The sequence below is a fragment of the Lontra canadensis genome, unplaced genomic scaffold (genome assembly GCF_010015895.1).
Source record: "Lontra canadensis isolate GAN:19392208 unplaced genomic scaffold, GSC_riverotter_1.0 scaffold34, whole genome shotgun sequence".
NCBI lineage: Eukaryota > Metazoa > Chordata > Mammalia > Carnivora > Mustelidae > Lontra > Lontra canadensis.
This window is the reverse complement of record NW_022631028.1, coordinates 15931512-15945442: the sequence shown is the minus strand read 5'-3', so window position 1 is coordinate 15945442 and position 13931 is coordinate 15931512. Positions and strand designations below refer to the sequence as shown.

At 40.7% G+C, this 13931-nt stretch overlaps 1 protein-coding gene across 2 annotated transcripts in view; it reads left to right on the top strand.

Annotated features, from left to right (window-relative positions):
• Positions 1 to 2317: 2317 nt before the first annotated feature.
• SUMF1 (sulfatase modifying factor 1) overlaps positions 2318 to 13931 on the top strand; it is a 102049-nt gene continuing 90435 nt past the window's right edge. For both annotated transcript variants that reach the window (XM_032867445.1, XM_032867444.1), the window contains exon 1: positions 2318 to 2605. In XM_032867445.1, the coding sequence (XP_032723336.1) occupies positions 2336 to 2605 (270 nt within the window). In that variant the 5' untranslated portion in view covers positions 2318 to 2335. The remainder of the gene's footprint in view (positions 2606 to 13931) is intronic.

The following is a 13931-nucleotide window of genomic DNA, read 5'->3' as shown; positions in this document are numbered from 1 at the left end:
TTGTTTGTTTGTTTGTTTTTGTGTTTTTTTGGTTGGTATTATGCAATTCCAAGCACTGGGCTAAGCCTTTTACATTCTTTAACTCATTTAATCATTATAAAATCTCTAAGAAGGTGATATTATTATCCCTATTTCACATATAAAGAAAGAGAGGGTCAGAAAGATGAAGTCATTTACCTCTATCATACCTCTTGCAAGTGGACAGCTTTAAACACAGCTCTTTCTAAGCTTAAACCTATATTATTTTCTCAACCATTTGCTTCCCTTTAAGAGAAAGAGGTCATGATTACTGCCATTAGTTCATTTGTCCATTAATTCAATAAGTGTTCACTTGAGTGTTTATTATGTGTTAGGCTTTGGCCTAATTTTGCTGATTCAGTGGTGAAAATTGGCAGAATTCTTGCCTTGATGGAGGTCATACCCTAATGGCTTAGTAGGATCACGAGTCTAAGGTGTTCAGTTCTCAGAAGGACAACCGACACAGCGTGTGCTGAGACTGAACATTTGCAGAGAAACCTATAACTGTCTTTGACCTAGACTCTGGAGTCTAAATTGTCCATAGCAAATATATATCTGTAGTTAAAACAATGACCTTTTAGCTTCACCAACTGTGAAATGGGTATGATAATAGTAGGTTGCTTGCCAAGTGGTTAAAATCTCAAACAAGAAAATGTGTGAAAACTCTTGGAAAACTGTGAAATAGTCAACAAGGAGGAAAGGATTTTGTTATATTCATTATTTATTTATTTATTTATAAAAATATTTTATTTATTTATTTGACAGAGAGATCACAAGTAGGCAGAGAGGCAGGCAGAGAGAGAGGAGGAAGCAGGCTCCCCGCTGAGCAGAGAGCCTGACTGGGGCCTCCATCCCAGGACCGTGGGATCATGACCTGAGCGGAAGGCAGAGGCTTTAACCCACTGAACCACCCAGGCGCCCCTATATCATTATTTTTAAAAATTCCAAACATAAAGTAGAGAGAATAGTATAACAAACACCCAGATACCCATAAACCAGTTTCAACAATTGTCAAATCAAGGCCAATCTCTAGCCACCCCCCACCTTCCCATCACCCACTTTTTGGAAGCAAAGACTTGATAGCATATCTTTTTATCCATATATATATATATATATATATATATATATATCCCAACACATATTTCAAAGAAAGGAATTATTATTATTTTTTAAAATTTTATTTATTTATTTGAGAGAGAGAGAGCAAGCAAGCATGTGAACAGGAGCAGGAGGACCGGTTGAGGGAGAAGACGACTCCCTGCTGAGCAGGGAGCCCCATGTGGGGCTTGATTCCAGGACCTTGAGATCATGACCTGAGCAGAAGAACGTCATTTTACCGACTGAGCCACCCAGACACCGCAGGTAGGGATTCTTTTAAAAAACATTACCACCGGGCGCCGGGTAAAACAACAACAACAACAACAACAACAACAACAACAACAACAACAACGACTGCTGTATCTCTCCTCACAGATTCCGATTGAGTACTTTTTTTTTTTTTTTTTTTTTTAAGATTTATTTATTTGCGAGAAAGACAGAAGGAGCAGGGAGGGGAAGAGGGAGAAGCGGACTTCCCATTGAGCAGGGAGACCAAAGTGGGGCTCAATCCCAGGACCCTGGGATCACGACCTGAGCCAACAGACAGAGGCTTAACCCGCTGAGCCACGGAAGCACTCCAAGTACTGGATTTCTAACATGTTCTGGATGATGCTGATGCTCGATGGTCTGGGACTGTTTGAGGGCCACTGTTGTATCTATCCCAGCTCTACACAGGATTTCCCTAATTGTATCCTTTGGAGAAGTCTTTCAACACGTTCATCTTCCCCTTATTTCTTGTTAAGGCAAGCTCATTTAATTGCTCACAGTACAGCATAATGGCCAAACTCAGGTTTTAAGTTAGATTCCCTGGGTTTAAATCTCGTTTTTGACATTTATTTCCTATGTGACCTTGGGCAAGTCATTTAACTGCTTGGTGAACCCAATATTACAGGGTCCTTGTGAGGCTTAATGAGATTCCAAAAATTTAAGTGTTTGCTTAGCATACTGCCTAGCATTTAGCAAATGCTCAACAAATTCGATTATCGTTTTTCAACCAAGAAATAAAAATGGGGCTCACAACCACTTGGAGGTCTTTGAGTTTTGTAGGGTTTTGTGTTTTAAAGTCAGCGAAGCCAAGGTGAGGTGCTCTAAAGGAGAGGTACATAGAAAAAATTGGAGAGAGCAACTCCAAAGCTACCTCAAAAATCATCCCAGGGTTGGGCCCTTTAAGGAGGGCGGAGCCACGTGACCTGGCGGGTCACATGGCTCCCGGGACAACATGGCTGCGCCCTCAGTAGGGCCAGCTGGTGGGTGCTGCCCCCGGCTCGGTTTCCTCCTGTTGCTGCCGCTGCTCTTGCCGCCCCGCGAGGCGGCTGGGGCCGAAGAGGCCAGTACGGGCCCGGGCGCGGCTTCCCTCGCGGGCTCCTGCGGCTGTGGCACTCCCCAGCGGCGCGGGGACCATGGCGCCTCGGCGGCGGCGCACCGATACTCGCGGGAAGCGAACGCCCCCGGCCAGGTCCCGGGAGAGCGGCCGCTCGCGCCCACCAAGGTGCTCTCTTGATTCCCTGAAGGCGGGCGGAGTCCGCGGGGTTCTTGGACAGGGTGGGATGGGCAAGGCAAGCGGTTTGCAGGAAGGCAAGTAAAGATTATAACCACACCGCAAATTGGGCCACATGCTGATCCGACTTGACGAAGAGTTCCTGTCCTGTCTTTGCCTCCAAAATCCGCGGGTTGTTGGGGGCTCAACTTAATCCTGCACATTAGGGAATTTGGTTTGAGAACAGTTGACCCTCCTTTTCTTACTTCCAACTCCTTATTTCCTCCTCACTCCACCCTAATTTCCTCCTCACTCCACCCTCACTCCGCTCTCTTCCTCCTGAGGTTCTCGGGCTTTTAATTTTAGGGCCTATAGATTCCTTAGTCTTGGGTTCCTGTCGTAACTATGAAGGAATCAGGACAGTGGGTCTCTGTGTCTTTAAAATTCTGGTATTTTAATCGATGGACCCTCCTAGTAGACTTTCTTGAGGGCAAGAACTTGTCCTATTTATTTTGCTGTCCTTAGTACTTTAGCACACAGGAAGGACCAAGTCAGCTGTAGTTGCTTTATTAGTGCTATTTATCCGTGCCTTTTATAGTGCACGGATGTGTTAATTGTTAGCATACATAAATAATAACATGAGTAATAATGATTACTCCATTCTTTCCAGGTACTTTGCATATTGGTATGGTTGTGGAAAAAATTTAGGGGGACTAGAACCAAGATGTTTGACTCCTAAAGTAGTGCTCCTCCTTGTATACTGAGTACATTCTTTCCCTATTTCTTTAATCCCACTTTTCTTTCCTGTGGCTTAATTCTGAACAATATTCAGGGCTTAGGTGAGAGGTAATGTCCTCCAGCAGACCGTACCTGACTTCTTTCTTTTTCTTTCCCTCAAGTATTTCCATATGCCGCCACCACAGTAGCTCTTTGCTCTGACATTACAATTACCAAAGATACTTGTCTCCGGTTTCTTTCCCTAAATAGGGAGTGAGGGTGGTAGGGGTTAGGACTATAACTTTGTGTCTCTAGTATAGTGTTAGGGAATTGGTGGCTGGGCTTCTCTTTGTTTCTCCATTTTGTGTAATTTTGGCCTTTTAAATTTTTCTTGACCCTCAGGGGATGCGCTGCATTATTAGTGTTTATCTTTTGTGTGGTGGGAACCCTGGTTATTTTTGTAGTGTGTATTGACCATACGTGATTTTAATTCCTTTCTACCTTTTGTGATATTGGATAATCATGTCCTTCCTTCAAAAGAAAGAAGCCCTGTGTCTTGTTTAGCTACTTGGTAACTAACAGGGTGGATGTCTTTTTTTGTTGTTGGAGAGAGAGAGAGCGAGCACAGGCAGACAGAGTGGCAGGCAGAGGCAGAGGGAGAAGCAGGCTCCCTGCCAAGCAAGGAGCCCGATGTGGGACTCGATCCCAGGATGCTGGGATCATGACCTGAGCTGAAGGCAGCTGCCCAACCAACTGAGCCACCCAGGTGTCCCCAGGGTGGATGTCTTATTGCATTTACACATTGATCTGTATCAAATTTTTCCCTAGAACCTTTTGGCCAGTACAGAACATTCTGCATTTTAAATGCTCTAACTTGATTTCAGAATGAGATGTGGGTGCCAGTGTCTTTTTAATTACATTTATAAGATACACATTTTTTCCATTTCTTCAGAGTGGTTTTGTGTCTAGACTAGGTATTGTATGGGTCATTTTTAACCAGTTTTTGCATTTTCTTCCTTTCTCCCTCCCTCCCTTACTTCCTTCTTTATATGTTTTTATTTTGTTCTCATTTTCACTTGAATGCACTTTCTATAATGTTTGGAGGCATCCCATGCTATTAGTAAACTAGCAATTGCTGAAAACACAGATCACAAGCCTTCAAGGACTCAACTTAATGACTGAACCCCAAGTAGCCTTGTTGTCAAGACAAAAGACTTCATAAAAGGGTTTCCTTGGTTTTAAGTTTTTTGGTTCATATGTAGATGACTTTGGTCTAATTCTGACACTTAGACATTTATTCTGAATTCAAGAAGTTCAATATTACAGGAGAGGTGCATGGTTGTAGTGATAGTGCTTTTTTCCTTAAATCTTTAAAAAATTTTTTTTCTTCTTTTTAAGACTTAATTTTTAGAGGATTTTTAGGTTCACAACAAAATGTAGAGGAAGGTGCAGAAATCTCCCATAATACCCCTGCCCCCACACAATGCACAGTCTCCACCGTTGTCAATATACTCCACCAGAATAGTACATTTGTTACTGTTGATGAGTCTATATTAATGCATCACAATTACCAGAGTCCATAGTTTTCCTTAAGTTTCACTCTTGGTGTACATTCTGTGAGTTTGGACAAGTGTACAATGATGTATAGCCATCATTATAATACCATATAGTATAGTATTTTCATTCCCCTAAAAGTCCTTTGTGTCCCTCTCTTCATTCCTCCCCTTGGTCCCCACTAGCGATGTCTGATCTGTTTTTTTTTTTTAAGGTTATTTATTTATTTATTTGACAGAGAGACATCACACGTAGGCAGAGAGGCAGGCAGAGAGAGAGGGGGAAGCAGGCTCCCCACTGAGTAGAGAGTCCAGTGTGGGACTTGATCCCAGGACCCTGAGATCATGACCCAAGCCGAAGGCAGTGGCTTAACCCAGTGAGCCACCTAGGCTTCCTTAGTTTTTTGGGGTTTTTTGTTTTTTAAATTATTTATTTATTTATTTTGGAGAGAGAGACACACGTGATTGCTGGAGGAGGGGCAGACTTCCGGTTCAGCATGGAGTCTGAAGCATGGCTGATCTCACAACCCTGAGATCATGACCTGAGTGGAAATCAAGAATCAGGTGCTTAACCAACTGAGCCACCCATGCACCCCTTCTTTCCTTGGTAATATGTACTTAAGATTCTTCCACGTCTTTTAATAGCTTACCTGCTAATTTCTTTTTAGTTCTGAATAATATCCATTGTCTGGATGTGCCATGGTTTATTTATCTACTCACCTACTGAAGGGTATCCTGCTTGTTTCTAAGTTTTGGCAGATAGAAATAAAGCTGCTGTCATCACCTGTATGTAGATTTGCTTATGGGTATTTGGATAAGTACCAGATATTTTTATAAATACCAAGGAACACAATTGCTGTGACATACGGCAAGAGTATGCTCAGTTTTTTAAGAAACTGCAAAATTGTCTGTAAACTGCAAAACTGTCTTCCAAAGCAGTTTTACCATTTTACATTCCTACTAGCAATGTATGAGAGTTCCTGTTGCTCCACACCATCACCAGCATTTGCTGTTGTCACTGTTCCAGATTTTGGCCATTCTAAGGTGTGTAGTGGTATCTCACTGTTGTTTTAGTTTGCATTTTTTGCTTGATATACAATGAGCATCTTTGCCATCTGTGTATCTTTGGTGAGGTATGTTAAAGTCTTTGGCCCATTTTAAATCAAACTGTTTTGGTTTCTTACTATTGAATTTCGAGAGTTCTTTGTTTTGGATAACAGTCCTTTATCAGATGTCTCATCTGAAAATTTCTCTCAGTCTGACTTGTCTCCTCATTCTCTTGACATTCTCTTTTCAAGAGCAGAAATTTTTTATTTTAATTAAGCCTTGTTTAGCAATTTCTTTTGTGGATGTTGCTTTTGATGTTGTTTGTAAAAAGTCATCACCATACCCCTTGTCATCTGGGTCTCCTATGTTATCTTCTAAGAATTTTACCATTTTGCATTTTATATTTAGGTCTGATCCATTTTGAGTTAATTTTTGTGAAGGGTGGAAGGTCTGTGTCTATTATTATTATTATTTTTTTAAATATGTGGATATCCATTTTGTTTTGGCATCGTTGAAGAGACGGTCTTTGTTCCACTCTATTGCCTTAGCACCATTGTGTTGAAGATCAGTTGATTATATTTTTGGAGGTCTTTTTCTAGGCTCTCTGCGCTGTTTCATTGATCTTTTAGTTCTTTTACCAGCACACTGTCTTGATTACTGTTAGGTTTACAGTAACTCTTCAGGTTGTAGCATCAGTCCTCTAACATCGTTTTTTTCCCCTCGAGTATTGTCTTGGCCATTTTGGGTCTTTTGCCTGTTTATATATGCATAGAATCAGTTTGTTGATATCCATAAAATAACTTTCTGAGATTTGGATTGGGGTTGTATGAAATCTTTTTTTTGTTTGTTTGTTTTCTGTTTATTTAGTTTAGTATAACACATGTTTATTTGGTGTACAAATATTATAGCACTGTCCTATGTCTTGGATATAAGGAAGAGAAAAAGACAAATGCCCTACCCTCAAGATATTTGCCATCTACCTTCTGGTAGGCGTATGTTCTCTTATGGTATGTGTCTCTCCCTTCCTTACTCCCTCCCTTTCTCTCCTTCCTCTGTCTCTCTCTCCCCCTGTCTCCCTTCCCCCCCATGCACAATCACCTATAAGGATCATTTTTCCATAGTGACGGTTCTACAGGAGGAGTTGAACAAAGCACTTGGAGAGGAAAAAATGATTCATTTGTTCTGTATAAATTAGGAAGTGGTTCAAAGAAAAGGTCACATTAGAGCTAGGGCTTGAAGGAGACATTTTCAGAAGCTAGGGATAGAAAGACAGATTGAAGGACATTCCAAGAATGGGAATAGCATGGGCACAAACAAAGCATTGTACAAGTGCATGATGTGTTCTGGGAAATGTTAGTAATTTAAGGTTTCTGGGGGTGACACTTTTCACACTTTTTAATGTAACACTTTTCAACTGTGAGTCTTTTTTTGTATTTTAATTCATTTAATGAGCACTTGGCAAGATGAGGTACACAAAGAAATAAATAGCATTGGGCTTTACCCTCAAGAATTTACAGTTTCACTGGAAAGTTACAGCAGTAAAAATTGTATGGGAAACAGTTTAGATGTTTTAAAATTTTACTCAAGTTCCTTCTAGTTTATGTATATATATATATATTTATGTATGTAATTCTCAGTGGGAAAATTATCCTAGCAGTTTCTGCACAGGTTATTTTATACAAGGTAGCAAAGTGTTTTGATTTCCATGGATCTTTGAAAACAGTTGCTTGAAGGGCATTTAGAATCATGGGATGATTAAATTGTATGTACCATCTCTGTATGTATGGGTAATTTCAGTCCTGAGTTCCTATCTGAGAATGTTTCAGATTAGGTAATGCTTACCCATGTGTCAAGGCACGACTGAATTGAATGCCATCTCTTCCATGAAACCTTTCCTCGAAGAAGTGATTTTCCTTGCTTCTAAATTCCCACAACATTTTATTGTTGTCTGAGGGCAACTTGCATGTTTTCTTTCCTGTTATATGTGTAGTTGTTTGATATTCTACATGGGAAGCATTTTTAGACTTTTATAAATCTCTGTATTCACCACCTCCCCACACTTGCCCAGTGTCTTACACATTTTAGACATTCTGTAACAATTTCTTGAATGATCTGTTACCTTTTTTTTGGTGGATACAATATGAGAAACTGCTGTGGGAACAAAGAATATCCGGTACTTTCTAAAGAAACCTTTGTAAAATTCTTTTGCTGTTTCTCATCCTCCTAAGAATCTAGTAAAAGATATTATTCCCCACTTTATAGGTAAGGCAGCCGAGGCTTGATAGAATCATAAATCCTAGGGCTTGAAGGAACTTTAATGCTATTCTATCTACAATTAGCATCTGTCTCTGCAGGCCCTAGAGTAGGAGAATGGTGTAGATGGATAAGCCTTGTGCAGACAGCCAAGGTAGCAGGTTATGGGCAGATCCAAAGGAGATGATTCTCTTGTTCACCCCACTTTCTTCTGAGCCTTTGATGTATTATCTTAGATTTAAGAGAGAAAAGAAGGAAAAGGGAGAAGAGCTACACAAAAGTATTTGTATAAGCTTATTTCATTTTTGTGTATAAGACAAAAACATCACAGTAGTGAGTGAAAGAAAACACAAAACTGGCTTAAGCAGAAAAAAAGTAGGAGAGGGGACATTTTATGGGCTCTCAGAGTGGGGGAGTTCGAGAGTAGATACAGCCCCAAATACCACATTCCAGGGCCTCGGACAGGTCTTCCTTTTTGTCTGTCTCCTGGCTTTTCCTTTCTTTATGTTTGCTCCATTTTCAGGCAGTGTCTCTTTTTACCGAGGAAGTAGCTGAAGAGAGAGTATTCCTTTTCTCCAGCTCCAGCCAGAGGTTTAAGATTAACTTTGACTGGGTCATGGGCCTATCCCTAATAACATATCTTTGGTCAAAAGAATGCCACAGTTGGCCATGCCTGAGTCATGGGAGGTGGAGTAGAGTCACCAGCTCTACCTGAGCCATGTAGAGTTGAACACGTGGTTTTCAAAGGGGTGTCAGTTCTGACAAGAACAGGAAGGAGGGTGGGCTGGGTGGGCACCAGTAATCGATGCCCACTGTACCTGCCTGGAATGTGTAGCCCAAATATCTACCTATCTATTTTTTTTAAAGATTTACTCATTTATTTGGGGGGGGGCGAGAGCACTCTGTGTTGGGGGGAGGAGCAGCAGAAGGAAAGAGAATCCCAAGCAGACTCCCTGTTGATCCCATGACCCATGAGATCATGACCCGAGGTGAACTCACAAGTTGGATGCTTAACCCACTGAGCCACCCAGGTGCCCCCCAAATATGGTTCTAATGGCAATAGAGTTACCTTGACTTACGTGTTTTTGACTTGAGTGGCAATGGCACAGACTGGTGTAGCAAAGGGGGTTTTAACTTTCAAGAAGGAATGGATTGTTTGACTCTGGAACTTCAGTAAAGACTTGATTCAAGTCGTTCTTTTTATTTGGTTCAGAGTCCTGTAGGTGAAACAGCTGATACTCTGGGTTTCACTAGGACAACATTTTACATTTGCAGGACAGAAAACTTCATTTCATTCATGTAAATTGGAAATTATGATCAACTCAGAACAATGCAAGGTATTTTTTTTTTTATTTATTTTCAGCGTAACAGTATTCATTGTTTTTGCACCACACCCAGTGCTCCATGCAATCTGTGCCCTCCAATACCATCTGGAACCATCTGGTTCTCCCAATATCCCACCCCCCCACCCCCACAAAACCCTCAGATTGTTTTTCAGAGTCCATGGTCTCTCATGGTTCAACTCCCCTTCCAATTTCCCTCAACTCCCTTCTCCTCTCTAACTCCCCTTGTCCTCCATGCTATTTGTTATGCTCCACAAATAAGTGAAACCATATGATACTTGACTCTCTCTGCTTGACTTATTTCACTCAGCATAATCTCTTCCAGTCCCGTCCATGTTGCTACAAAAGTTGGGTATTCATCCTTTCTGATGGAGGCATAATACTCCATAGTGTATATGGACCACATCTTCCTTCTCCATTCGTCCGTTGAAGGGCATCTTGGTTCTTTCCACAGTTTGGCGACTGTGGCCATTGCTAATGCAAGGTATTTTTATCTATAGCCTCCAGAATGGAAACTTGGCTTATTCAGTGTTGGTTATCTCTGACGGATAAGGAAAGAAGAAGAAGAAGGGAAAAAAACATAGACCCGGAGTTCACAGTGGAAGTTGTGATTGTATTAGCATTGCTGGTACTCACCTTGAGGGAGAAGAGGATGAAAAAATGAGGCGATTGTAAAACTTCATTAGGCACAATGGGCACAGTTTCCTGTGTGTCTTCTCTTTATGCCAAGGGCTGAACACCTGTTCTCAGACTAGGACCTACTTGTCTGCTGCCGGCAAGCTTTTTTTAGCTTTAAGTCCTTTATGAAACCTTGGATTAGATCATTTTCATAATCATGTTAAAACTACACTTGAAGCTTTTGTCTGAAGTCTTCTATGTTTCTGCTTCTCTGCAGAGCTGCTTAAAATTCTGACTTCTAAGGACTGAGGAACCCTGTGTCTCAGACATTTGGAGGATAATCAGAATAATGTGTGAACCTAGTTTAGTCCTTGCACAGAGTCTTTTAAACAGGTTTCACTACAATGCAAACATGCTATCCATGTCTGGGACTGTTAGAATAAGAATTTTTGCAATTACGAATAACTCACGTGGCAAATTTCTCATCATATTCGTGATATCATTCATTCAGTCAATGGTGTTTTTTTATGGGTTTTTTTTTGTTTTGTTTTGTTTTTTAGTGTCTACGCTGAACTATGCACCATGCCAAGTCTTGGGAATATAGAAATGAAAACTCTTTGTGATTCCCAAAGAGCCTAGGATCTAAGGAAGTGAAAACCCATCATTAAAATACGTGTGTGTCATGTTAGGATGGATAGAGGTATTTATTAGAGGAATCCACCTGAGGGGCATATGATCCAGCCAGAGGACAGACATGCAGGCATTAAAGGCCTGGGAGAGGTGATCTTGAATATTGATTATTTACAGTCAAAGTGTAGGTGGAACATGTGGTGAGGGAGACGGTGAGAGATTAGGCTTTGATGGTTAGATATTTTATTTTACCCTGAAAGGTGACAGGGATGCCTAAGGAATCTAAGTAGGTAAGTGGTATGATCAGATTGACACTTTATTTTGCTGTTTATTTTTTGAACAGACAGTGTCCTTATATGGCTTAGAAAAAATTATAGAAAGGTGTATAGTGAAAAATTTTTATTTACCTGATAGCCTTCCTCTCAAATAACCACTACACGAGTTTCCTATATGTCTTCCCAGAGCTCTGTTCTGCAAATAGAAGCAAATACAAAAATAGGTGAATCTGTATTCTTCTTCCACCTCCTTTTCACACAAATGATAGCATGCCTTGCTTACTATGGTACACCTTGCTTTGGTCCCTTTAGCTCTTTGTCTTGGCAACCTCTCTCCATATTAATTTATTACAAGTGTCTTTTTTCTTTTCTTTTTAAAGATTTTATTTATTTATTTGACAGAGATCACAGGTAGGCAGAGAGGCAGGCAGAGAGAGAGAGAGAGAGAGAGAGAGAGGAGGAAGCAGGTTCCCCGCTGAGCAGAGAGCCCAATGCCAGGCTCAATCCTAAGACCTGGGACCACGCCCTGAGCCAGAGGCAGAGGCTCACCCACTGAGCCACCCAGGCGCCCCAACAAGTGTCTTTTTTCTTGTCTTCAGTCTTTTTCCTTTCTTATGGCTGCTTAATCCCCCTCCCCCCCAGTTCATCAAAGAATACACTGGGTTCCACTGCCTTTTAAAACATTCTCTGAAGGGCTTCTGGGTGGCTCAGTTGGTTGAGCCTCTGACTCTTGATTTTGGCTCAGGTCGTGATCTCAAGGTTGTGAGATCTAGCCCCGCTTGGGCTCCGTGCTGGGTGTGGAGCATGCTTAAAATTCTCTCCCTCCCTTCCTTTACCCCTCCCCACTCGTGCTCTCTCTAAAAAAATAAAATAAAACATTCTCTGAGATTGGTCACTCCCTCAAATTAGCAGGCCATTTCTCTCCTGTTTGACCAACTACTTCCACTTCCCCCTTCTCACTCCAACTCTTTGTAGTTTGGTTTCTACCTCAAGAAGTTCACTATTTGCACAAGTCACAAGTGATCTATTTTAGTTTTATAATCTCTTACTGACTAATGTGTGATGGTGAAGAAGATTTAGCATAATACTGAAAAGAGATTTTCAAGATTTGGTTAAATCCAGACATGGAATTGGTTATATCATAAAAGCAGAAATTTTCCAATCACTGGCATTTCTGGTAATGTACACAGGCTCTGTCCCCTGATTAATCTGCTTCTGATGCTAGTTCCCCCTGCTGTGAATTCTGAATGTTGCATCAAATGAAGTGGACTGAAGGCAACTACCATGAATTCCTTCTTGCTAACTCAAGCATATTATGACTTGTTGGAAAGATCTTGAGGGCTTATGGAATTCTGGGAGTCCTGATACTGGTTAGCGACCACAGTGACTGGGGATTATGAAGGGCAGCATTGTTCTAGTAAGAATAGTCTCATCAGACCCTGCCTTGTATTAATACCTTTCCTTTGGTTTTGGTAACACTATTTGCAGATCCAGTGTTTTGCCAGATATGGAGATAGTGCACAGCCTGACCCCTTTCCCAGTTTTATTTTTATTTTTTGTTTTGTTTTGTTTTCGTCATCTTGGGATTATTCTTGGGAACTGGCTCTTTATTTTGAAAGCTGGTAAATAAGGGGAAGGAGTCAAGAATTTATCTTGCCTTTCCCATGAATATACCACTGAGTAGCTAAATAACTGGGTAAGAGAAGTTTCTCTATAGAAGCATTTCAGCAATAAATGAAGATGTGATAGAATTGGAATATCATTTTGCAACCCATGATGAATTGAACTTCGATGGCTGCTAGCATCAGAAAAGAAAGTAACCCATACTTTCCGTGCTTCTTGATGAGGAAGACAAGCCCATCTACAGAGGAGCCTTACTCCCTGCAAACCAAACCTGAATCTGATAAAGCCTCCAGATTCAGCTATCAATTTTCAGGAGGTACAGAGGACAGGGGATAATGATAAGTAAACTACATTATAAAGTTGCAGTTAACAAAAATCTTGACTGTGGGATTCTCTCTTGGACAAATGACCCAGTTTCTTCAACAAATAAATTGCAAGGGAAAAAAGAGGTAATGGGGGAACCTATAGATTTAGATTCTTAAATGCCATATTTTACAAAAAAAGAAAAACCATAACAACTATAATGACATTGGGAGAAGGAAAGGAAATGTGAGTTGGGGGAAATTGGAAGCGGAGATGAAGCATGAGAGACTGTGGACTCTGAGAAACAAACAGGGTTTTGAGGGGAGGGGATGGGGGATTAGGTGAGCCTGGTGGTAGGTATTATGGAGGGCACGTATTGCATGGAGCACTGGGTGTGGTGCATAAACAATGAATATTGGAACACTGAAAGAATAAAATAAACTATAATGTTTAGGGATACATAGTTAAATAAAAGTGCAAATAAAATAAGGTAACAATATATAAAAGTCAGGATAGTACAATATGGTGACTGTAGTTAATAATATTATATTATGTATTTGAAAGTTGCTGAAAGAGACCTTAAAAGTTCTTATCACAGCATTGGGGAGGGTATGTGTGGTGGTGAGCGCTTTGTATTGTGTAAGACTAATGAATCATGGACCTGTACCCCTGAAACAAATAATATGATTTATGTTAATAATAAAAAAAAGTTCTTATCACAAGAAAACAGTTTAACTGTGGTAGTGGATGTTGACTAGGCTTGTATTGATTGTTTCATAATATATATAAATATTGAATTATGTTGTGTACCTGGAACTAATATAATGTCTTATAATCAATTATATCTTAAAAATAAGTTAGAAGTTGGGACAGTGGTTTTTCTCTGTGGTGAGGGGGAGGATTTTTGTTCAAGATGGGCATAGGAAGAGCTTTTGGAGTGACTACCAAGATATTTTCATGGAGGGGGGGGTTACAA